The 27,077-nt window shown below is 43.5% G+C and overlaps 1 protein-coding gene across 7 annotated transcripts in view; it reads left to right on the forward strand.

Moving 5' to 3' along the window:
• Positions 1 to 27,077, forward strand: part of COL19A1 (collagen type XIX alpha 1 chain) — a 1,277,374-nt gene that overhangs the window by 1,045,875 nt on the left and 204,422 nt on the right. For all 7 annotated transcript variants that reach the window (XM_063916766.1, XM_063916758.1, XM_063916759.1 and 4 more), the window contains 2 exons: positions 23,449 to 23,502; positions 25,849 to 25,893. In XM_063916766.1, the coding sequence (XP_063772836.1) occupies positions 23,449 to 23,502; positions 25,849 to 25,893 (99 nt within the window). The remainder of the gene's footprint in view (positions 1 to 23,448; positions 23,503 to 25,848; positions 25,894 to 27,077) is intronic.

Below are 27,077 nucleotides of genomic sequence, written 5' to 3' on the forward strand. Positions count from 1 at the left end.
TTTCCTCCATACCTAATTACCTTATTCTTTACTAATGAAAAAGGACTTTGCTTTCACAATAGCAATTGTTTGCACATATCAGGTATGTTTCACATTAACCACATCTGACCTGTAAGCATTAATCAGCCTATTTTAGAATACCGACCTGGATGCACACAGTGTTCTCATAAATAAAAAATTAGAGATGTGTGGTTCGGTTTTGACTCTGTTCTTCCCATCAAGTTTGACCCTGAAAAAAAGACTGTCACACGCCAGGGGCAGCGGCCGCCGCGCTTACCCCTGCGTGGCTGCTGGTCCGTTTGGCGGTCCTCGGGTCCCGGCGTCTGGCTGGCGCGGCTCCCGCCGGTTCCCCGGAGCATGGGCGCCACCATGACTGCCGGCGTCACGTGGGCGGGGAGCAGGTGATGTCACGAACCCGCTTCACCAATCCAATAGAGGCGGGAGATTCAAAACCGGACGCCGGGCAGAGCCTCGGCGCCTGAGTATCGTCTCTTTTCTGAAGTGGATGCCAGAGCTCCCGTACGCAGTGTGTTTCCCAGCAGCTATACTCCAGTGCATCTAGCATTCAGGGTGCCTTCCTGCAGCACAGTCTCCAGTGATCTGAGCAACTAGTGTGTTCCTCTGCAGTGCAGTTGCCAGCGCTCCCTGGATTCAGCAAGGCCTGCGGGCCGAACCAACTTTAGTGTTTCCAGCGTTCAGTGTCATTCACCATCGCTCACAAGTTCCTCATTCATCAGTGTCCTTATACATCGCTCACCAATTCTTCAGTGTCATTCACCATCGCTCACAAGTTCCTCATTCATCAGTGTCCTTATACATCGCTCACCAATTCTTCAGTGTCATTCACCATCGCTCACAAGTTCCTCATTCATCAGTGTCTTTAAACATCGCTCACAAATTCTTCAGTGTCTTTCACCATCGCTCACAAGTTCTTCATTCATCTGTGTCTTTAAAACATCGCTCACAAATTCTTCAGTGTCTTTCATCATCGCTCACAAGTTCTTCATTCATCAGTGTCTTTAAACATCGCTCACCAATTCTTCAGTGTCTTTCACCATCGCTCACAAGTTCTTCATTCATCTGTGTCTTTTAAACATCGCTCACAAATTCTTCAGTGTCTTTCATCATCGCTCACAAGTTCTTCATTAATCAGTGTCTTTAAAACATCACTCAAATTCTTCAGTGTCATTTACCATCGCTCACCAGTTCTTCATTCATCAGTGTCTTTAAACATTGCTCACAAATTCTTCATTCATCAGTTGAACATTGCTCACGAATTCTCCAGTAACTTTTTGACATTGCCCACAAGTTCACTTTCTTTCATGTGCCGCTGTATTGCTCCCTTCCCTTAATAAAGTTCCTCAGCATTCTTTCACCAAACCTAACTATCAGAGTCTTGTATGAGGAAATCCTATATCCGACCATCCCTGCTCCGACCCACCTGTGGTTCCTTTTCCCGACCATCGGAAGAACCCCCGAGTCCACAACATCCCCAACCCAGGTCAGTGACAGTATACTCAGGCCTCATGGACCCGGGGGATCGGAACCCAGAGGCAAGCGCCATCCAGGATTTGGTTTCCCGAGTTCAAAGTCAGGAGACGGCGCAAAGCCAAGTGATGCAGTATCTCCAGGAGTTATCTGGTCGGCTGGATCAAATTCAGGCTTCTCTGGCTTCAGTAGTTCCGGCTCCAGCTCCAGTACCCGCTCCTGTGGTTGTCCCTAGTAATGTTCAATCCCTGTCTGGAATCAGGTCACGCCTTCAGCTTCCTACTCCTTCTCGCTATAATGGGAACCCAAAGAATTGCCGTGGTTTTTTCAACCAATGCGAGGTACATTTTGAACTTCTCTCACACAACTTCCCCACAGATCGGTCCAAGGTGGCGTACATTATTTCCTTGCTTGAAGGTTCAGCGTTGGATTGGGTGTCTCCATTATGGGAGCGTTCTGACCCGTTGGTTTCCAGTTACACCAATTTCATCACGTCATTCCGTAGGATCTTCGATGAGGCCGGCAGAACGACCGCTGCTTCTTCGGATTTGCTCCGAGTCCGACAAGGCTCCCGTTCAGTGAGACTGTATGTGATTCATTTCCAAACCATAGCCTCGGAACTGCGCTGGAATAATGATGCTCTTCGGGCCGCTTTCTGGAATGGGCTCTCTGACCGTCTAAAGGACGAACTGATCACTAGGGACTTGCCAGATTCCTTAGAAGAGTTGATCTCACTCTGTGTAAAGGTGGATCTTCGTATGCAGGAACGAGTGGTGAACGTAATCGGACAGAACGATCCAGATTCCGGTCTCTCCCGACTAAGCAAACGATCACCCCAAGTCCAGACGAACCTATGCAAATTAATCGATCTCGGCTGTCCCCGGAAGAACGACAGCGCCGTCGTGAGGGTAGACTCTGCCTCTACTGTGGAGCTGCGGATCACTTTCTCAAGTTTTGTAAGTCCCGTCCGGGAAACGGGCAGTCCTAGCTTGTTCCGGAGGAGTCGAGTTAGTGGTTACATCTAAACCTTCTCCGACAGTGGACTGTTTACTCTCCGTGTCTCTGTTTTATGGGTCTGTAGCCAAACCTGTTAAGGCCTTGCTGGACTCCGGGGCTGCAGGGAATTTTGTTTCTCTTTCTTGCGTCCAAAAACTGGGTTTACAGTTACAATCCGTCGAACGACCTATTACGCTGACTGCCATCAATGGTAATCAAATTTCTAATGGTCTTATTTCAAGTCGCACAGTGCCAATCAAACTGCAGGTTGGAGCTCTACATCAAGAACATCTGGAGTTCCTAGTGATTCGGGAGATGCCTCACGATCAGGTTCTTGGTCTTCCTTGGCTTAAAGTGCACAACCCTCACGTCGACTGGAAGTCGTCACAAATAGTATCTTGGAGTTCATTCTGTCATTCTAATTGTCTCACTCCTGTCTACCCGCTCCGTGTATCTTCCAAGTCGGATGAGGAGCTCATTCCGGAGGCCTATCGGGAGTTTGCAGACGTGTTTTCGGAACAGGCGGCCGATCAGTTACCACCCCATAGACCCTGGGACTGTCCCATTGAGCTCATCCCAGGGAAGATGCCACCCCGGGGGCGCATTTATCCTTTGTCATTGCCCGAGACCCAAGCCATGTCAGACTATATCAAGTCTAATCTGCAGAAAGGATTCATTCGCCCCTCTACTTCCCCGGCGGGAGCAGGCTTCTTTTTTGTGAAGAAGGACGGAGGGTTGAGACCATGCATTGACTACTGCGGCTTAAATGAGATCACCATTAAGAACAAATATCCTTTGCCGCTCATCACAGAACTATTTGATAGGGTTCGCGGAGCCCATGTCTTCACGAAGCTCAACTTAAGGGGAGCTTATAATTTGATTCGTATTCGACAGGGGGACGAATGGAAGACGGCCTTCAATACCAGGGACGGGCATTACGAATATCTGGTAATGCCATTTGGGCTCAGTAATGCCCCTGCCGTCTTCCAAGGTTTTGTGAATGAAATCTTCCGAGATATGTTATACCTAAGTGTAGTGGTATACTTGGATGACATTCTGATATTTTCTAAGGATCTCACGGAGCATAGAATTCAGGTCAAGGAGGTACTTCTTCGTCTACGAAGGAATCATCTCTACGGTAAGATCTCCAAATGTACCTTTGAGGTTCCTTCAATTCCATTTCTTGGTTACGTCATCTCAGGTACGGAGCTTCGCATGGATCTGGAAAAACTCACTGCTATTCGGGACTGGACTCAGCCTCTTTCTTTGAAAGCGGTACAAAGATTTCTGGGTTTTGCGAATTACTACCGGAAATTCATAAAGGGATTTTCTACCATTTGTGGCACCTATTACTGCTCTAACCAAAAAGGGGTCTGACCCAAGTCACTGGTCTTCTGAAGCTGTAGCAGCGTTCGCCCAGTTGAAAGCAGCCTTTATGTCCGCTCCGGTACTCCAGCAACCGAATTTTTCAAAACCATTCTTCTTGGAGGTCGATGCTTCCTCGGTCGGCATCGGTGCCGTGCTTTTACAGTACTCATCTGACGGGAAGTTACATCCATGTGGTTTCCATTCTCGCAAGTTCTCTCCTGCTGAATGAAACTACACCATCGGAGACCAGGAACTCTTGGCAATAAAATCTGCCCTGGAAGAATGGAGATATCTATTGGAAGGTGCTAAACACCTAATTACGATTTATACCGATCACAAGAACTTGCTGTATCTCAAGACAGCCCAGTGCTTGAATCCCTGTCAAGCTAGATGGGCGCTCTTCTTCACTCGATTCTCGTTTGTCATTAAGTACCGGTCCGGGACGCTTAACACCAAAGCTGATGCTTTATCTCGTTCCTTGACGGCTTCAGATGAGGAGAACTGCGTTGGAAAGGCATTGATTCTCAGTCCAGTTTCTATTTCGGCAGCTCCAACCGCTTTGGATCCTCCTCCTGGGAGAATGTCTGTACCAGCTGAATTTTGACCGAAGTTGTTGCAGTGGGCTCATACCTCCAAGTTTTCCGGTCATCCTGGAGTTCAAAAAATGTGGGAGTTTCTACGAAGGTCATACTGGTGGGACACTATGAAGAAGGACATACAAGATTATGTCAACTCATGTCCTCAATGTGCTCAGCACAAAATTCTTCATCTGCCCCCTGCAGGGTTGCTTCATCCACTGTCCATTCCTAAGAGGCCTTGGACCCATATCTCTATGGACTTTGTCACCGAACTGCCCCTATCCAAGGGTCACAATACCGTGTGGGTGATTATTGACCGCTTTTCTAAAATGGCACATTTTGTTCCTTTAACCGGGTTACCGTCAGCTCCCAAATTGGCTTTATTATTTATCCGTGAACACTTCCGCCTGCATGGGTTACCTCAGGAAATAGTCTCTGATCGGGGGGTGCAGTTCACTGCAAGATTCTGGAGGGCTCTCTGTTCAGCCTTACAAATAAAACTTAAGTTTTCATCTGCCTACCATCCTCAGACCAATGGGCAAACTGAACGCGTTAATCAAGATTTAGAGACTTTTCTCCGCGTTTATCTCTCTCCTTCGCAAGATGATTGGGTGGAACTGTTGCCCTGGGCCGAGTTTGCCCATAATCATTTGTACCACTCTTCCACTGGTGAGTCCCCATTCTTCATTAATTATGGATTCCATCCTCAAGTTCCAAAATTACCCGTCTGTCCTCCAGAAGATGTTCCTGCTGCAGCTTCTACTCTTCGGCACTTCAGTCAAATCTGGAGTAGGGTTCACGTTAACCTCAAGAAAATCTCCAGCCGCTACAAATTCTTTGTGGATAGGAAGCGACGGGCAGCTCCCCAATACAAAGTTGGTGATAGAGTATGGCTCTCTACCCGCAATCTCTGTTTAAGAGTACCCGCTATGAAGTTTGCCCCGAGGTTCATTGGTCCTTATCCCGTGTTGCAAGTTCTAAACCCGGTTGGCTGCAAATTGGGTTTGCCTTCCCACTTTCGGTTACCAAATTCCTTCCATGTTTCTCTTCTTCGTCCCCTTATTTTAAATCGGTTCCATTCAGAGTCACCTAGGCCAACCTCTGTAGAGACTGAAGCCAGAACGGAATTTGAAATGAAAGCTATTCTTGACTCTCGTTATCTTCACAAGAATCTGCAGTACTTGGCGGAATGGAAGGGTTATGGCCCTGAGGAGAGGAGCTGGGTCAAAGCTACTGATGTTACGGCCCCCCGACTGGTACGGATCTTCCATTCCAGACATCCAACAAAGCCCAGGAAGTGTCCAGGGGCCACTCCTGGAGGAGGGGGTACTGTCACACGCCAGGGGCAGCGGCCTCCGCGCTTACCCCTGCGTGGCTGCTGGTCCGTTTAGCGGTACTCGTCTCCGGCGGTCCTCGGGTCCCGGCGTCTGGCTGGCACGGCTCCCGGCGGTTCCCCGGAGCGTGGGATCCGCCATGACAGCCGGCGTCACGTGGGCGGGGAGCAGGTGATATCACGAACCCGCTTCACCAATCCAATAGAGGTGGGAGATTCAAAACTGGACGCCGGGCAGAGCCTCGGCGCCTGAGTATCGTCTCTTTTCTGAAGTGGATGCCAGAGCTCCCGTACGCAGTGTGTTTCCCAGCAGCTATACTCCAGTGCATCTAGCATTCAGGGTGCCTTCCTGCAGCACAGTCTCCAGTGATCCGAACAACTAGTGTGTTCCTCTGCAGTGCAGTTGCCAGCGCTCCCTGGATTCAGAAAGGCTTGCGGGCCGAACCAACTTTAGTGTTTCCAGCGTTCAGTGTCATTCACCATCGCTCACAAGTTCCTCATTCATCAGTTGAACATTGCTCACGAATTCTCCAGTAACTTTTTGACATTGCCCACAAGTTCACTTTCTTTCATGTGCCGCTGTATTGCTCCCTTCCCTTAATAAAGTTCCTCAGCATTCTTTCACCAAACCTAACTATCATAGTCTTGTATGAGGAAATCCTATATCCGACCATCCCTGCTCCGACCCACCTGTGGTTCCTTTTCCCGACCATCGGAAGAACCCCCGAGTCCACAACATCCCCAACCCAGGTCAGTGATGAAGACAAAACATCATCTTTCCGAGTATCTCAGCTCTTGGGTGTTTTGAATCTCCTATAGAAATCAAAGATGTCCATGAAAGATGAGTTTTGCCTTGTTTTTAGATCCAAACTTGGCGGTAGAACAGAGTCAAAACCAAACTACACATTTCTAGAAGAATCTAAACAATTGAGCACACAGGCAAGTAAAGTATATTTAAAAGACCACTTTCAACTCTATCTGTTATTCTAGTCTTGCAGCCACTGAGGTTTATTTTTAGTACAAATATGCCTGTCTTTTTATCCTAGATGTTTACGATCCATTTTATACATATATAAAAAGGACATACATGAAGGCTTTTGTGTGGTAAACTTAAAGCAAAGGGACCGCAAAATGGTCACAAAAAAGATCACCTTTTCATGCATTGCTCCAAAGTGTTAGTGTATTTCTTCTTCAATACATTACTCCTACAATACCTTAGGTAATAATGGCTGACTCACTGGTTTGCTTATTTTTTTCATTGCCTTTTTCATTGCCTTCTGAGTTTAATATCCATTAATAAATGAACTTCCGGTTCCTGCACCCATGTGAGGAGACATTGGTCGCTTCAGCTCTCCTGCAGCCTCAGCTATCGGGAGCAATAGAGCTGCCATCCCGCTAATTTAGCTGTCTATTTAGGCCGTCACCTGATAGGGAGTGTCTTCAGCATTGCATGGACAAGTTTTTGTCAGCATTCATGTCCTCCAAACACCAGCGTTCACATTCATAGAAGCAGTCCTATGAATCCAAGATGTCTGCTGGATCTGCTACACGGGTGGGGAACATGCTGCCAGCAGTACACATCTTAATCCCCATGCCCTTACAGTTTCCGTAAACTCTAGTGGACGCTTTGCTGATGACCCTGCTCCATGAGATATATAAAATGTTAACTGTTAATTTTCTGGAGAGACTATTGGACCCCGGGTATTGATTGGGCAACAGCGGACGGACACAGCTAGACAAGCACAAATCATTTTATAATACACTTTGTTTAAAATGTGAATTTGGAACAATAATAAAATTATATTAAAAGCGTGCCCGCCCGCCCCCAAAAAAAATCCATTAGTATATGCACATATACTTTATTGTGGATAGATGAATGTAGCTGTCTTGGCATCTTCAGTTAAAGGAATTTGCCAGTACACTTTTGTTACTGTAGGTCAAGGGTAGAGAGATACTGACTTTTTGCTAAATTGTCTATTATTATTATTATTATTATTATTATTATTATTAACCTTCATTTATTTGGTGCCACAAGGGATCCGCAGCACCCAATTGCAGAGTACATAAACTAATAATCAAAACAGGAAAACAGTAACTTACAGTGGCAGACAATATAGGACAAGTACAGGGTAAATAAACATAGCTACATCAGCAGATAACACTAACATACAGTAAGTATCAGGGCGGCTGAAAACTACAGCATTTGATGCAGTCAAAGATGGTTAAAATAAGAAAAGGATAAGCACATAAGGGAAGACTGCCCTACTCATCAGAGCTTACATTCTAAAGGGGAGGTGCAGTCAGATGGGGGTAACATAGATGGGGTAGACAGAGTGGAATAGAGGGTTAGGATGAGATTATGGGCCTAATTCAGAGTTGATCGCAGCAGCAAATTTGTTAGCAGTTGGGCAAAACCATTTGTACTGCAGGGGGGCAGGTATAACATGTGCAGAGAGAGTTAGATTTGGGTGGGGTATGTACAAACTGAAATCTAAATTGCAGTGTAAAAATAAAGCAGCCAGTATTTACCCTGCACAGAAACAAAATATCCCACCCAAATCTAACTCTCTCTGCAAATGTTATATCTGCCACACCTGCAGTGCACATGGTTTTGCTCAACTGCTAACAAATTTGCTGCTATGATCAACTCTGAATTACCACCTTTGTTGGGTTTGGTAAAGAAGTGTCTCTTGAGAGCCCATTTGTTTTGTGGAGAGTCTGAGGGGGAGAGAGGGAGGGAATTCCAGAGAAAGGGTGCAGCATGTGAAAATTAGTGGAGGTAGGAGTGCGAGAAAGTCATCAGTAGGAAGGAGAGGCAGTGTGCATTAGCAGAGCGAAGAGGAAGGGTGGGAGTGTAAAGGGAGGTAAGGTCTGAGTTGTAAATGGGAGAGGAGTGGGTGAGGGCTTTGTAAATGAGTGTAAATTGGATTCTGAAAGGGAAGGGAAGCCAGTGAAGGGTTAGTAGGCGAGGGAGGAGGACGTAGTGCATTTGGTGAGAAAGATGAGCCAGGCTGCAGTATTGAGGATAGATTGGAGTGGAGGGAGGCATTTGTCAGAGAGGAGATTTCAATAGTCTAATCTGGAGATGACCAGTGAGTGGAGAAGGGTCTTAGTAGCATCCTGGGTGAGAAAGGGTCTGATCCTGGAAATATTTTTGAGATGAAAATGACAGGTTTGTGAGAAGTGCTGAAGGAGGAGGAGGAGTCAAAGATTCTTCCAAGGCAGCGCACTTGGGGGCTAGAGGATGATAGTTGTGCCATCAACAGATAATTAAATTGTGGGAGGTAATGTTGTGCGGGAGGGTGGAAGATGATAAGCTCAGTCCTAGACATGTTAAGTTTAAGAAAGTGCTGGGACATCCAAGAAGAGATAGCAGAGAGACAGTTGGAAATACAAGAGTGGAGAGCAGGGGAGAGGTCCAGGAAGGAAGGTTAGATTTGAGTATATTCAGAATACAGATATTGGAAGTCAAAATAACTAATGAGTACACCTAAAGAGTACATATAGAGAGAGAAAAGGAGAGGACCAAAAACAGAACCTTGGGGGGACACCTATAGTTAGTCTAAATGAGGGGAGGTGAAGTCATGAGAGGAGACAGTGAAGGAATGGTCAGAGAGGTAGGAGGACAGACAAGAGAGGGCAGTATCATCAGACCAATGGAGTGAAGGATTTGCAGAAGGAGAGGGTGGTCTACAGTGCCAAAAGCAGCAGAGAAGTCAAGAAGACTAATCAGAGAGTAGTGGCCCATAGTTTTGGCAGCATGGAGGTCATTGCAGACTTTTGTGACGGTAGTTTCAGTGGAGTGGAATGGACGGAAGCCAGACTGGAATGGGTCAAGCAGTGAATGTGAGGAAAGAAAGGCAGTAAGGTGGTTGTAGACAATATGCCAAGGAGTTTGTAGGCAAATGGGAGGAGAGAGATGGGTCAGTAGTTGTAAAGGGTGTTTGAATCAAGGGTAAGTTTTTAAGACTGTGGGAGATGAGTACATGCTTGAAGGGGGCAGTGCCTGATGAGAGGGAGAGATTGAGAAGGTGGGCAAGATGGGAACATGCAGAAGGAGAGAGGCAGTGGAGGATGCAGGAGGGGATAGGATTAAGTGGGGAGGTGGTGGTGGGGGGAACAGATGAGGGCCATGACTTCCTCACCAAATACATGAGAGAAAGATGTCAGAGTTGGTGAGAGGGATGGGAATTGGTGGTAAGGGATAGGAGGTGGCTGGTTGCTGATGGTCTGGTGGGAGGTGATGTCCTGACATATGCAGTCAATTTTGGATGTGAAGTGGCAAAGTCAAGAGCAGAGTGTGAGGAGAGGAGACAAGGTGGGGGTGGGCAGAGACAGTGACAAAGAGATGCTGGGGGTTGAAAGACTAGGAGGAGATGAGATTCTTGAAGTATGACTGTTTAGCGAGGGAAAGGGCAGCACTGAAGGGTGAGAGCATAAATTTGAAATGGAGGAAGTCTGCCATAGAGAGTGATGCTCGGCAGTATGAGAGCATTTTTGCAGAGATCTGGGGCATGTGGTGTGCCAGGGTTGGGGTGTTAATTTGTGAAGGCGAATAGTGGTTGGTGGAACAACAGAATCAAGAGCAGATGTAAGGGATGCATTATATAGGGAAGTGACTTGTTCAGGACATGAGAGAGAATAGGGGAGAGAAGTGAGTCGAACAGGGAGGATAGGAATGTGGTGTCAATAGCCTCTATGTTATGCTTAGTGATGGTAGCCTTAGGAGGTAGAAATGAAGAAGCAGAGAGAGAAAATGGGGAGTTGGAGAAATCAGAAATATCACAACAGTGAGTGAAGACCAGATCCAGTGAGCTCTGATTCACATGGGAGGGAGAAGAGGTCCACTGGTAGAGCACAAGTAATATTAAGGAGGCAGGGTATTTTGTGGGGGCTACCGATAGGGATGTTGAAATCACCCAGTATAATGGAGAGAATGTCAGAAGAGAAACAATGAGGAAGCCAGGAAGCAAAGTTGTTGAGAAATTTGGAGGCAATGCCGGGGGGAAGTAAATGACAGCTACTCGAAGATGGTCAGGTTGGAAGAGGCGTATAGCATGGACCTCAAATGTAGAGAATGTAAGGGACTGTTCTAGGGATATGAGTTGGTAGGAGTTATTAGAGGGAAAGAGGACACCACCACCATGGTGACCCCCAAATCAGGGGGTTTGTGTTAATGTGAGACCCCAAGCAATGAGAGCAGCAGGAGAAGTGTCAGAGGGAGTAATACAGGATTCAGTAATGGCTAGTAGATGCAGGGAGTTGGAGATGGAAAAGTCATGAGTGGGGACCAGTTTGTTACAAACAGATCTGCATTCCAGAAGGCACAAGATAGGGGATATGAGTTTGTGGGAGAGATGTGAATGAGATTATCAGGGTTGCTATAGCATTGGGGTGAGATTAAGTAATAAATTAGATTAACTAATTCATAAACTCGGGGCATAGGATAGGATTCAAACTGATAAATTTAATTTTCAGAAATCATTACAGAATCTTAAAACTCCTGAAGGCTTAAGCACTAAAACAATGGGATTATTCCATTCACTGTTTGACTCCTCTATGACCCCTAGTTGCATCTCCTCCAATTCCCATTTTACTGCTGCCCGTTTAGCCTTAGGTATGCGGTATGACCTCTGTTTTATCACCACCCCGGGTGAAGTAATAATATCCATGTTGTATGATTTGGGTTTTCTCTTGGATGACCGAGAACACATACTGGTACTGTGCTACCAAGTCTACTTTGAATTCTGGCTGGAATTCAAGGTAACTTCCATAGGAACCTGAAAATCTGTGGTTTTCATGGCCACTAAAGAGGGTTGACTGGTATTTTCTTTCCAGGGTTTAATAAAGTCACACGGTAGATTTGGACTTCCTTCCTTCTACCCTCTTTCAGAACCGGATAGTTAACAGGTCCCACCGCCTCTATGATATCATAAGGGTCTTGCCACTGGGAATACATTTTACTTTTAGTGGTGGGTACAAGAATCAGTACCTTATCTCCTGGTTTAAAGGACCTGTTAACTACAATAGCATCATAACAATTTTTGACGCTGTTGACACCTGTTCATGTGTTCATTCAGAAGTGACTCAATTTTCCTTAAATTGTCATACAGTTAGGCCACAAAGTGAACAACTGGGGTGACTGCTGCTGCCACCCTTCTTTTACCAGATCTAAAATTCCCCTGTCTACCATAGAGAAGTTTGAAGGGGCTAAACCCCATAGAGGCTTGTGATACCTCTCGAACTGCAAACATCAGATAGGGTAGTAGTAAATCCCAATCACGCTTCTCTTGAGACACCACCCTTTTTCTGTATTTGCTTAAGGGCAGGGCCAGTACTAGGGTGTTCGGCGCCCCCCTGCGAACTATAAATTTGGGCCCTCCAATACTTTACAAAGGGACAGCGCACGCCTTTGGCATACAGCAAAAAATGGATGTGGTCTCAAAAGAAAGTGATGTGGTCACAAAATAGTACCCCCATTTCAAATTACGCCACACAGTAGCACAATCTTATTAACATTACACTGCATGTAAAAGTGCTGCTTAAACACATAATGCCCTCAGTAGCGGTGCCACTTATACACGTACTGAACCCAATAGTGGTGTCACTTATACACATACTGCCCTCAGTAAAGGTGCCTGCTTATACACGTCTTCAGTAGTAGCGCTGATTACACATAATGACCATATACATACAGATGTTGCCACACTCATCATTGCCGCAATGCGTATGCATCACAGCAGCAATGGCACAGCAAGTGTTCCCACTGTGCACGTGTGTGCTTACGCACGCGTTCACCATGTTAGCCTATGGAGCGAATGCCTGCTGCAATCAGTCGCACAGTGGTGCATTCGCACTATACCGCAATGTGTGCACGCGTGCGAACACATCGCGGCAATGATGAGCTACATCTGTACATACAGAGACACACAGATATACATATACACACACACACACTGATACACTTACATACATACACACACACATACTCATACATACCCATACATACACAAACACACACATTTTCTCACTCTCCCTCAATTTACCTATCACAGGCTGGTCCAGTGTAGCTCCGCCTCATTATCCTATGTAGCTCCACCCCCTTCATCTCATGTATCTTGGCCCCCTTTTCAGGCACGAGTACTGCCACTGTCACAGTAGGAGGAGAGGATGCTGCAAGCTGCTGGTGCTGCTGCCTGTCATAGTGTGAAAGGCATAGCAGATGGTGGTGGCAGGGGGGACACTGACAGGTGCAGCAGCAGTGATGCAGAGCAGGGATAGTGCCTCTCCAGCCTGGCGCCTCCTTGCTCTTCATTCCTTTGCTGAGCGGGTAGTGTCAGGCCTGCTTAAAAGTTTGGTTAAACCGTTCAACCAGGCCATCTCTTTGTGGATGGTAAACTGAAGTAGTAATTTGATTCACCGCTACAGACGACAAAGATCTTTCATTCATTTTGAAACAAAAGTTGTACCCTGGTCCATCAGGAACCCTTTTGGTATTCCCAACCAGGTCCTTAACATTTGTAATTCCTGGGCAATTCTACTAGACTTCATAGTTTTACAGTATGTCCTCCAGGTATCTGGTGGCACAGTCAACCACTACTAATACAGCATATACTAATGTCCACAAGCAGATTTCTTCACTATCAAATCCATACCAATTTGCTCAAAAGGCACAGAAATCATAGGCAGGGGAACCAAGGGTGGCCTAAATTCTGGCCAGGGTACTGTCGTTTGACACACTGGACATTCTTGACAATATTTCTTTACTGCTGCATATATGACTAGCCTAAAAGAAACTTAACTGTATACACTGGAGGGGAACTAACAGCTGGTCTACCATTTTACCCTGCAAATGAGCAACACAGTGCAATAAATCATTTTTTAATACAAAATATTTGTACCTCTTCTGGTGGTAATTACCACTACAACACTTTCAAAAGCATGTATCAAATTACCATCATTCTGTTGGTCCTGCCCAATGTGCCTCAGTCTCATTGTCCCCCTGCTGCTCACTGGCCAAGGAGAATTTTACAGTCACAGAACTTTGGCATCCTGTATATCTTGGTTCCTGGTATCCCTTCTTCTCTGTCTGCCTGCCGATGCCATGCCAGCTAATCACCTCCTGAAGATAGTAGGAAGTTATGGCCTAAAATCAGCAGATAAGGATGTCTGGAGGTTACCATGGCTACCACTTTCACTGGTCGCCCGGTTTTATCACTACTGGCAGATCCACTCATGGCCATTCTTCTACAGTATATCCCTATGTATGCACAGCACCTTTACAGGGGTAACACCTTGTCAGCCCCGGGAGGAACTAAGTGGGCAGAGATGATGGTCAATGCACTGTCAGTATCCCCTAAGGCCCAGACCTCTCAGCTTTCAATCTACACTATCAAACGAAACAGGGTGGTTTCCTCTGGGGAAATACTTTCAGCAGCCTTGATGTCCACAGGTCGAGTGTTTCAATTATTTGGCTCACCCCGCTTTGGACAGTCTCTGCATAAATGACCAGACTCACCACACTCAAAACACACAGTTGGAGGTTGGTTGTGGAGTTTCACCATTGGGACCTGTGTTCTGGGCTTAGAAACCAGCTGTAACCCTTGCTTGGCTTTATTCAATTTCCGAAGGGTCAGGCACTGCTCAATTATCACTGCCAACTCCTCAAATGTTTGAGGATCAGCTAGTAGGGCCCATTGCTTTACAACATAGTCTAAAACCAATACAGCGTGATCTAGAACATCCATTTCCACCACATGCTGTGCTGAGTTTTCACCAGGCTCTGCCCAGTCTGGCTAGCTTTGCCAGTTGAACCCTAGGAGGCTCAGATGGGATCAGCCCACCAACTGTGGAACTCCTGGGCTTTACTGGGGTCATCACCCCAACCTTGCTAAGTATATCCTCTTTCAAACAAGGATAGGAGCTGGCCTCAGACACTGTCAGATCAACATATGCTCTCTGAGGCTGCCCTGTGAGACAGGGAACTAATCTGTCAGACCACTCCTCTGGCCATTTTAGACGAACAGCAGTGCATTCAAAGGTGCATAAAAATGCATCATTATCATCATATGGGGTAAGGTTTTGTAACACCTGCAGCTCCTGCCCACCTTGTCGAGTTTTATTTAATTAATCATTCAGTAAATGGATCTGAGTTTGCTGCCTCGGAATCTGAATGTTTTGCTCTGCACTCTGATTTTGCTGTACTGCAGCCAGATTTTGTTGTCCTACAGCTAATTCAGCAAACAGTTTCATTACCTCATCCATATTACACTGCTTTTCCACTTTGTGCACTTTTTCTGTCTCACTGGCCACTCAAACTGCAAGGCATCACACTTAACAATAGTCCTGGCCTCCAAGCCACACATAGATGTGAATTATTCTGTTAAGATGTGAAATAGATGCCAATTACACAATCAGCTGCTGTTAGAGCACTCAGACTCGATTTAATCTCGGGTCCTATGCTATATAGTAGCGTCCAGCATTGTGCACCCTGTTTGGGCGCCAAATGTGACATGGATCACATACACTGGGATAAAATTCAAACAACAGGTTTATTCTCTCTCCAGCAGGAGATCATTCACATGGTGTAACAGAAGTTTACAGCAGGTTACAGGTCTCAGCATAACATTCCACGTGTTTGACAATTACAGTGGTACAGTCTCCAATGGCTCCTACCGTAACCCCAAACCCCCAGCCTATCACCTGACTAGCTAGACCAGCATCAGGAGCGCTTTCCCAGTGCACAGACAAAATTCTTAATGGCAGCTCACAGATGTTACTAATCAACTTGGCTGCAGTTCATTCCTGACCGAAATGAAAACCTTGACTGGATCCATGTTCAACTCCCGCTACATGCTTAGACATGGAAATACTGCTGTTCCTGCCATTATATATATATATATATATATATATATATATATATATATATATACCAAAAAAAATTGAAGAAGCAGGGAGCGCCAATAGTGCATTAAAAGAGTAAAGGAATTTTTTATTTTTTTTAAATCCAATTTGGTAACAAGTAAAACCCGTACCATAAAAGGCGGTCAAACCACCGCTCGTATAACCGGCATAAGATTTACCCCACTGTGCAAAGCAGCATTCTTTAATTCCAAATCCAAATGTCAGACCACGCCCATACGCGTTTTGTCATTCGACTTCGTCAGTAGGCCTGGTCTCTGCTGTAGAATGATGCAGTCCAGTGAGTTCTGGGTAACAGCGACAGGTACCAGTTCCACCTGCTTTCCTGTTTAAAATTTGCCTTACTGATACAAAAGACATCCAGCTGAAAGCAATGGCCACCTACAGCTTATATATATATATAAAAGAAAAAAATGAGGCGGCACTCCGAGACTTTAAACTGGAAATACTTTTAGTGCAAAAACATAAGTGCAAACATCAATGTTTTGGGGCGTGTTGCCCCATCATCAGGATAACGGGTGTACGTGCTCACACAACTTTATACTTACAAGCTCCTCCATTCCCGCTCACCACCGGACGCTGTTCCGGAACTCCTCTCCACTTCCGGTAACTGCCAACGGAAGTGACGTTATCGCCGGACACAGCGCCAGGGGCAGGCTAAGGAAGGGGAACACAGGACACGTTACCTAGGTAACACATAATCATAACATTGCACAATATAGGTCACAGTGTTACAAAATATAAGGTGCAGAATGGGCATCCTGCACATATGTGCAAAACATCGTGTAAAAACAATGTGTAAAAACAATATGTATCTCAAACAAATAATGTATATCATATATATATATCAACAGTGAACAATCAGTGCATACTAAAAATAGTTAAAATTATATCTATGATGACACAGCCAGGAAGAAAAAAATACAGTAAAGGACCTGTTTAGCCCTATAGAGCAGTGATTTTCAACCTTTTTTTACTCGCGGCACACTGAACAATATTTTTAAATTGCCAAGGCACACCATCCGTTCCCCACAGAAAAAAAAACAAAATACACACACTGCCCCTCACAGTAATAAAAAAATCTATACATACATTGGCCTACACAGAAAAAACAATCACATTGTTTCCCACATAAATCATGTTGCTCCTTACATAAATCCTATTGCTCCACACATAAATCAATCACATTGCTCCCCACATAAATTCTATTGCTCCCCACATGAATTATTCACATTTTTGCCCCCATAAATCCTTATTCTCCCCACATAAATCCTATTGTTCACCACAGGAGAAATAACATAACAAATATTAGCCCCTAACGGTCAGCTGTCCTCCTCCCTTTCCCTCAGTGGCGGGGGTTGTTCATAGTGGATTGCTGCGAATACTGAACAGTGGGCGGGCAGGTGTGGATGTGGGTGGGCAAGGAAAGCTGTGGATGCAGGCGGGAACTGGAAGATGTGTATGCAGGCGGGTGGGCTGGCTGGGTGGTGAGTTGCGGTGGCCGTGACCTATGATATTACACCGCCGCATCATCAAGGCACAGGTCACAGCCGGAGCATGAAGGATCCTCTAAGAAGAGCCCAAGAAAACCGTTCACTCTGAAGGTGCAGGAAGCTGCTCTGGCTCCGCGGCACACCTTGCAACTGGTCGCGGCACACTAGTGTGCCACGGCACACTGGTTGAAAAAGCCTGCTATAGAGTCACAAAACATGGCATCTGGTATATCCTTAGATGTATGATCCAATCATAGAAAACTGTCCCGGGACGGCATCCGGCGGCCAGTGGCGAGCGGGAATGGAGGAGCTTGTAAGTATAAAGTTGTGTGATCACGTTCACCCGTTATCCTGATGATGGGGCAACACGCACCAAAACATTGATGTTTGCACTTATGTGTGTGCACTAAAAGTTTTTCCAGTTTAAAGTCTTGGAGTGCCGCCTCATTTTTTTCTTGCATATAGGGGTTTGCTACACCCCAGGAGGGCACACAAGCTAGTATTGTTTTGTGGGGCTCAGCTGCCCTGTTGAGTGCCGGATTTGTATTGTTTATATATATATATATATATATATATAGAGAGAGAGAGAGAGAGAGAGAGCGAGAGAGAGAGAGATGCAGAAAAGTCTGGCTCTCCACCCTGTTTCCACAATAGATTGGGTGCCCCCACAATAAATCGCATACATACAGAATCCGTTGGTGTGGCACTCCTGATACAAAAAAATGACTCTTATAGCAGCATGTAGTCAGCAACGTTCCAATGCTTGATTTATTGCACTGTTATCAGGCTAAACCAGCCACACCAACGGATTCTGTGTGTATGTGTGTATATATATATATATATATATATATATATATATATTTATGTATAGAGAGAGAGAGAGAGAGAGAGAGAGAGAGAGATAGCATTCCAAATAAATCTTATCCCCTACAAATCCTGAGTTTGCCCCTGCTGAAGACCAAGGAACTGAATGTACAGATACTGTAGGAGATTAATTTGCAAATCCATCTCCCCTGCAGGGACTTGAATTCCCAATACAAATGCCAGAATAAACTTCAACTATCCAATATATGGGAATAGATAAATATATCACTCAGAAGATGATCGATTTACAGCCTTTGCACTATACACAAGCTGAATTCATAAACATATGGTTTTGTGATTGACAATGTGTAAAAATCTAGAAATAATATAAATTATGTATTTAAAGCGTTTAATTGCCTCCTAGCAATTTCCACAGAAGTCTGCAGTGAACAGCAAGCGCTTTATGTCTATAAAGCAGTAACAACCTTAAAGAAATCCTTATTCTTAATTATTTAATTACTGTAACTGTTTCTATCACAATGAAAAAAAGATAATGTAATAAAACTGAAAATCAAAGCCTTATACAAATTAAAATTAATAAGTAATAAACACTACATATGTACAGTATATATGTTATATATCTGCACCATAGATCTCCCTCAGACACACCTGCGTATAAAATCTGTTAATCAAATTAAGCATGATTAAAATTAATAAAACAAAATGTACAGATAAAGATTGCTTTGTATAATTACTAATATTTGGATATAATTAGATGGAAAATATATTTATCTGATTAATGCTTACTGTGACTGAAGTAATGATTATTCTCATTCAGACCTATCTATAGTATAAATATATACAGTACATACAATTGTTTAATATTATTTATTTAGTTTTATTTCATTTTAAAAAGAGGTTTCTTGTATATTATAGGATTCATTTTGGATGAAATAGAAAGTTAATTAAAACAATTAAAGTTGAGAATTCTTGATAAGTTGGAACTCCTTTTATACTAATATGCTCAGACATCTTAGTGTTCCCTATTATAGACACTTCAGAGGAAATTACCTTGAGTTTAACAAACAAAACAAAACCTTAAATAGATGTTTTATATTAATTCTGGATTTCTACATATTTTCAGTGAAGACACCATTTTATTATGTGAATCTAACTGGATAATGCTATACATTCATTCATTGCATCTCCACTTAAGTAACTGCACGTGAACCTACTAACTTAGAAAGAAGCTGCTGATCCGCTGGAAGCAGCATTCATATTAAGAAGTCAGCAGGTTAGATGCATCATCGCTTAAGGTGGGTACACACTAATAGATATATCTGCAGATCAATTGATCTGCAGATATATCTATGGACGGATCGAGCAGTGTGTTCAGCATACACACTGCTCGATCCGTCGGGGACTGACGTCATGAACTGGGCGGGCGTGTACACACGCCCGCCCAGTTCAGCTGTCAATCACCGCCGGCCGCCGCAGCATGTGTACGGGCGGTCGGCCGACCGCCCCGTACACACACAGCGACACGCCAATATATCGGTAGATATATTGGCCGTCGGCTGTGCTGCGCGGCCGACGCGATACGTCTGTGAACGACGGAGTTCACAGACGTATCGGCCGTACACACTGGCCGACGGTCCCGCGATATATCGGCCGTTCAAGAGAACGGCCGATATATCGACCAGTGTGTACGGGCCTTTAGAGAGCCAGCCAATCAGCTAATAACTGTCATTTTTCAAACAGGGCCTGTGACATGGCAGTTAGGAGCTGATTGGCTGGTACTTTGTCTCTCTCCATTTTATCACTCTCTAAGCGATTATGCATCTGGCCCAGAGTCCTTAGTGAGCTCCAGATCATCACTTTTTAATTTGAGGTGTCAGCTGCTGTAAGCATGTACCCATAATTGTACCAGCAAGAGATTTTTTACTGGATTTTAATGTATTCTGTTGTTCTGTTAATAATAATTCTGAATGGACCAGCATTATTGGGTAGATGTACGTATCGTGCCGCTATAGCTCTTCCTACTTCGCTTCTTTACCAAAGTGAAGCAGGAAGCAATGATAAGACATGATGATAATACAAGGAGGGTGGTAAAATTAAGGGGAAAGACACATACTGTAGCTGAACATTATAGCAAAACATTGATAAATGTAACAAGCTGCTCTTGGATAACAGAGGATGTGGTGCCCACATGGCAGTTGCAGTGGCAAATAATTCAGGAACAATGAATCTACCACTTAAGTCAATAAGTGTGGTGTCAAAAATAGCCATGTAAATATTATAGCACCTTACATATACAGTATGAGCAAGATCAAGGAGCAAAATGAACAATGCATACAGCAAACAATATAAATGAATTCCCTTTGAACATAGGTAGTCAAAGTTACATCAGATACAACAAGGGAAAATACAGTGTTTGGTACTAGGCTTTCCAGGAGAGTTAAAATGAGAAAGACTGATAGTGAAGCAGAAAACAGTGAGGGCGAGGAAACAATCCATGTCTTGGGAGATGCGAGATTGTCAGGTGAAGGAGTTTGTTTAGCCAGTACAAAAGTATGTAAAGAAGTAATACAGACAAAATGGCAAAACAAGGACAGAACATGCAGAACAGAACATGTCAATTAAATTCTACAGCACGCAGTATTTTAAGTAGTACCCAATTAATGTTGAAGTCTGGTATCGTTGGACTTCTGTGTCAGTGGCTTTTCACTCTCTACCTTCTCTCCTGTCTCACTGGGTCTGATGGTGACTCAGTCTTGAGTTTAAAGTCTTGTCAATTTGGGATGTCAATCTTGTCAAAACTGAAGTCCCAAACAGAAGTTATCCAGTTCAGAAGATTATCATAGGGAGATCAGTTTCCCATTGTGCATGACATAGAATCTGAGAGAAAAGCCCATCAAGACAAATTTCAGTAGTCTATGCCATTGAAGCATACACAAGATAGAGCTTGTAAAATTTAAAATTTGGTGCCATTAATTCCACATCATCAAAGGCTTGAATGTTCTTGTTATTTTCGATTCCCTGTGTAATAAGCCATCTGGCTCTGGTGCAGACATTGACTGAGTGATCCACTTACTGTAATAATCTGTGCTAACTTCTCTAACTTGTATATGCACTTAAAGCAAAGGTGCTCTTCCAACCTCAATTTGTACATGATAACCACTCTGTTAGGCAGCAGCTGCCTCACAAAACTAGGACAAGTACTGTGTATAATAAGAGCACTCGTACACTGGACTAGGATTTTATGAAAACAAATCAAACAATAATAACAAATTATTATTTATTAGTCTTAAAAAACACAAACCAAGAAGCATTAATAATATAAATGTGTGGGTCCACATCTAGGGTATTTTGTTACAAGACAACTAGGTATTGTGCCTGTGTGCATAACATTATCACAGAGCATAAACTATTGCATATTTTCCATTCTTCATAGATTTCAGGGGTTTCTGTATTCCTTGTCTTTGGATTATCCTCCATTACCTATATGTGACACAGAATTGTGTAACAATACGCATAGTATTCACTTGATGTTTGAGAGTATAGTTGTCTGCAGGGCCTTAAATAGGGGTGTGCAAGCAGACTGCGCAGTGCCCTGTGGGCAATACCTCTGCTCACCCACATCCCCCAGGGCTGCAGGGTCAGGAACATGGCCCTGCAGCCAGAATCTCTGCTGCAGGATGCTTCAGATGTGCACAGGATGCTTGAGATGTACATCACAGGCCTGATATCCCCCAGAGCAGCCTGTGGATGCTCCATGCATTGCTGTAATTCCTGGCAATGGTGGCTCAGCCCCCTCCACATGATGTCATGGTGTCCTGTGCTCAGGGGCCATGGCCAGCACAGGGCACCAGGACGCCCAGTTACGGCACTGGTTGTCTGTGACTCTGACTTTTTTCAAAACAGTAAATAGGCATACCTACAGTATGTGGCGTATTATGTGCTTTGTCTATGCTGTTCTCAATGCTTCTTTTCTGAAACCTGAAACCTGATTCAGAGTTGGATGCAATGCCAATGTTTTCACAGTCGAGTTATTATTTGCTACTGCACATGGGTAAAAAATTCCCGAAAACCACTACAGCTCATGTTTTCCCCAAAGTGTACACACAGACCACTGTTGCTTGCAGAGTAGCGGGCATTAGAACTGGTGAGGCAAAACCATAGGTGTTCCTTGGTGTGACTGGTGAGTGAACCAAAAAGAAGGCCATCTTATGGTTGTGTCAGTGATCGTGATTGCATTCCCAAATGCAGAGCCCCAGCCACAGAGGACATGCTAAGAGCCATAGGCTGGTGCAAGTGTCAATGAGTTACATTGTCCATGGACCTTATAAGTGGGCGACTCAGAGCTTGCACAGTCCGGCGCATGCTAGTAGACAAGGGGAAGGCTGAAACTAGAATTTGCATATTATCGTACCTGCAACTATGCAAAAAGTCAAACTCATGCATGCTTTGGTGTCCACCTCTGAATTATGTCCCAAATGCATAATATAACCAATAAAAACCCAATGTCCCTGGTTGGAATACTAAGTGCATTGGATGTGTCTGAATACTGGGAATACAGTTATTATATCCAGTGATAACTATGGGTAACCAGGTGTAGTTGAAGCAGAATAAATGTATCAATCACATGTACAAGTTGTGTCTTGAATGTTATGGGATCAAAGTCTATCTCTGGAGAAATGCCTATACTTTCCCCAAACCACTACCAAAAATATAGCTGTTAAACAGTATACCTCTCCTTTTATGTTCTAAAATGAGCTTAATTGCATGTTTAGCGTGACTGAATAATCTTCCCATTTTACTTACAAGTAGGAGTGCTATAGACCTGATTTAACTTGACTATATTTTCATGTAAAAATAAATAGGAAAAATTAGTCTTTAACGATTGCTTTGCTTAACTAGAGATAAAATGAATTCACGCTCTATAGACTTTTCTCTATTCACTGTCTGGAGGTGCATGCATTCACAGCATAATTCAAACATCCTTGCTGCCCTCTTATCCTAGGCTTTGTGTAATGTAGTGCTTTAACAGTGCATTATTACAGTATTTTATTATACCTCTTTGTCCAGAGGAAAAGTGAATCCTCAATACATTTTGTACATTTTATTGGACAAATGTAAAACATTATTCAAAGGTATTGTTTCACAGGACCATAAATTCTGAATCTTTAGATGCGTTATCAGAAAATAGGAATGCAGCAATTATATTTTGCTTCAGATAACCATTACGAAAGTGTTGTTGTGAAATAAACATGTAGGAGGATAATTAAAATTGTCACTCAAGCAGCTCTAATAATAATGAAAGAAAAGGTGAAAATGTTGAGTTGAAATTATATGCAGTGACAAAAAAGTGGCAGATTTATTGTGTGTGCATCTTGAAAACATAAAATGATCCATGTCTGTTTGGTATAATGTAATGCAGGTTATACATTACAGTTCTTTTTTCTAGGGAGAATCTGGTCCTATGGGACTGCCGGGACTGGAAGGTCTCCCAGGGGAAAAGGTATGAGAAGCTTGTCCTTGTTTTACAGCTTTATCCTTCATTGTGCAAATTGATTTTACTTTTGGAAAGTAACGTATAATATTTTATTTAAGTACAGTATATATTTCTGATCATTGTATCTATTGGTGTCGTATTTGTAGTTCTTAACATCAGAACATAAAAATTTCTGCTAACAATGAGTTAAAAATGCAGTATCTCATTTCCATATGCCCATAATCATATTACAACCTACATGACCAGTTTATACAAACAAACTTCAAAATTTGATGGCTTATAAACTAGATATGAACGGGTTCGGATTTACTCGGTTCTTTAGGCCAGAATTATCGACATTTCTTATTTTCTGGACTTTTCTTATTGGCTAACCAAAACATGTGATGTCCGATAGCCAATAAGGAGATTCGGGTAAATACGAGTAAAACCAAACCCGCTCATCTCTATTATAAACAAATGGGTACAATTATAACTAGAGTAAATTCATCATTGTACATCGTTTTGCACACATAGGGGTATATGCAATTGTTTTTTTTCCTGTAGTACTACAAGTCCCAGCAAGCCTCCCCCGCAAGCTGGTACTTGAAGAACCACAAGTACCAGCATGCGGGATAAAAATGGGCCCGCTGGTACCTGTAGTACTACTGGAAAAAAATACCCAAATAAAAACAGGAGACACACACCTTGAGAGTAAAACTTTATTGCACACCTGCCAACACACATACATACTTACCTATGTTGACCCGCCGACTGCCACGTCTCCTGATCCGACGATCCGGGGTACCTGTGAATCAAATTATACTAACCTCAATCCAGTGTCCGAGAGATAATCCACATACTTGGCAAAAAAAAAAAAAAAACGAACACCCGAACCAGCGGACTGAAAGGGGTCCCATGTTTACACATGAGACCCCTTTCCCCGAATGCCGGGACCCCACGTGACTGCTGTCACCGAGGTCCCTTCAGCCAATCAGGAAGCACTACTTCGTTGCACTCACCTGATTGGCTGTATGTGCGTGTGACCTCAGACAGCGCATCGCAAAGCCTCTCCATTATACTCAATGGTGGGAACTTTGCGTCAGCTACCCGCAAAGTTCCCACCATTGAAAGTAATGGTGGGATGCACCAGCACCAGGCGCAGAGCCCGGTGCTGGTTTTAAAAATACGGGGGATCCCCTGTCCATTTTTCCCCCGGATTTTTAGAACCAGGACCAGCTCGAAGAGCCCGAGGCTGGTTATGCTTTGGAGGGGGAACCCACGCCATTTTTTTCCGTGTTTTTTCTCGTTTTTACCCGTTTTTAAAGAAAACGGAACAAAATCCGTCAAATCGGCCGTTTTTCGTCAGCGGGACTATCGAATCCGTTTTTTTGTTGCATATGGTCAATTTCGGCACCCACTTGCCGAAATTAGACTGTCGAATTGTGTCGAATTGAAAAACGGACGAAAAATTGCCGCGATTCGCCGCTAATTGCATATACCCCTAAGATGGTAAATCAAATAAGTACGAGGACATATCATTTTAACACTACTAAAGTGCCGTGACCAATTTAATTATTAGTTCTGCACTGAGCATTGCGCCTGAAAATAGGGTTAAACAACCCATATTTTAGCTTACACTTACATATGGTGTGAATGCAAATGAGGAGTGTTAATCCCTGTTCCACGATGTTCTTCTTTGATTGAAGTGTCCATCGCAACTTACACTTAATGGAACTTTTATACTGTGAATTTATTTGAACAAGTCAAATTTGTATGAAGCGTTAGCACTCTTTTATATCTGTACAGTACCTATCTTTTAACCACCACCACCCCCCCACCCCCCGCTCTCTCTCTCTCTCTATCACACTACTAATCATAACCTAAAACAGACCTGGCAATAAAAGCAGATTTAGTATATTACCTGGTGTATTTCCCAAAGGCACTTATTATGACCGGAGGGTTACTAAAAGCCTAGAAGCTTGAATGCGTTAACTAAATACATTATCATTTAACTTATACCATGCAAAACCTTTTTTGCTATGACACATTTTTAATGGGGCACGCATATTGCAAGAAGACTTTTGCATGCTGAATAGATTCAGCACTGCATACCTTCCCATGAGGTTCCCTCAACCTCATGCAATAATGTTTACATATGTGTAGAACAAAGACATAATAGAGGATTCAGACTAGAGAGATTAGAAGTGTCAGATGGATTAGCTAATGAATTATATTCTTGACTAAACATTGACAAAATGTATAAGACAAACTGCTGCTCTTTGAGCCATAAATATATCATTTGTCTCTCTTGTTTCATAAATAAAGCATGCTCTGGATTGCTAAACAGGATTGAATGTATTATTTGTGTCCTAGGGAGATCGAGGACAAATTGGTCCACCGGGAATTGCCGGAATACCAGTGAGTAGATTTGGCAGCTTTTAAAATTCAATAGTGAACAATGGCCAACATGAATATACAGCACATAACAATTTCTCAATAAATTCACCCAACTAAACTGAGTAAAATATATGCTTATAAAGTGCTTAGATTTTAAATTGTATTACAGATGAATTTAAATATGTTTTATTGAATTGTGTTTGAATGACATTCTAGGTACATATAAGATATTGTTAAGCTTCCAGTTTGCTAAAAAAAAATTCTATAGCTATAAAAATATATGATGAACAAAAATGTAATTAATATAATGAAAAGTCAATAAATGCATTAAATATTGCAATATAAAATGTCCTCAAACTACAAAAACTATTTTCAGAATTTGTTTCTTATACCCTTTATATTTTTTAATTTTTAATTATATTTTTATTAATGCTTCACAACAACAACAGAGATGCATGGCAATGAGTCGGTACCTTAGAAGTAAGGTCAGATCTTTAACAATAGTGAAGACACTTTCACATTTTATAACATACATATATATATATATATATATACAAACAAACAAAAACAAAACAACAAAAGCTACCCGACTCAGGACAAGACAAGACAACAGTGATCCATCCACTAGAAATGCAAATAAGTGCATGGACCAGATATATGTTGTAACTATAACAGAGAACATTGAGAAGTGTGTCCAAACAATGTATATAGGGGGTGAAGTGGTGTACCAATCAGGACCGTAAAAGGGGGGGGGAATGAGGGGGCATGTGCCCTGGGTGCAGGATTTGAGGGGGCGCTGAGGAGTTACAGATGAGCAGGGTTTTGTTTTTTTTGTTTTTTACCAGCAGTGCTGTGCTGATCCAGTGAGACAGCAGACGGCTCCAGGGACAATGTCTCTAACCCACCTGTCTGCCCGGAGCTGGCTCCGATGCTGTGCGGATGATCTCCAGTTCCTGGAATCTCGCCTATTCCAGCTACAGTCTTAAAAACTCTTCTTTGCCATGCAGTGCTGCGACTAGCGTGCGGAACACTGTACAAGCTACAGAAGCGAGCTGTTGGTGCTGTGTTTTTCAGCAGGCTATGATCCTGGCTGCCTGCCCAGCACCAACCGATAACAAGCTGCAGGATACACCACATTGAGAGGATACACTGCCCTATGTTTGTTAATAGATGCAGTCACCGATGTTACAGAAATCAAAGGTTCA

The sequence above is a fragment of the Pseudophryne corroboree genome, chromosome 4 (assembly GCF_028390025.1).
Source record: "Pseudophryne corroboree isolate aPseCor3 chromosome 4, aPseCor3.hap2, whole genome shotgun sequence".
NCBI classification, from domain to species: Eukaryota; Metazoa; Chordata; class Amphibia; order Anura; family Myobatrachidae; genus Pseudophryne; species Pseudophryne corroboree.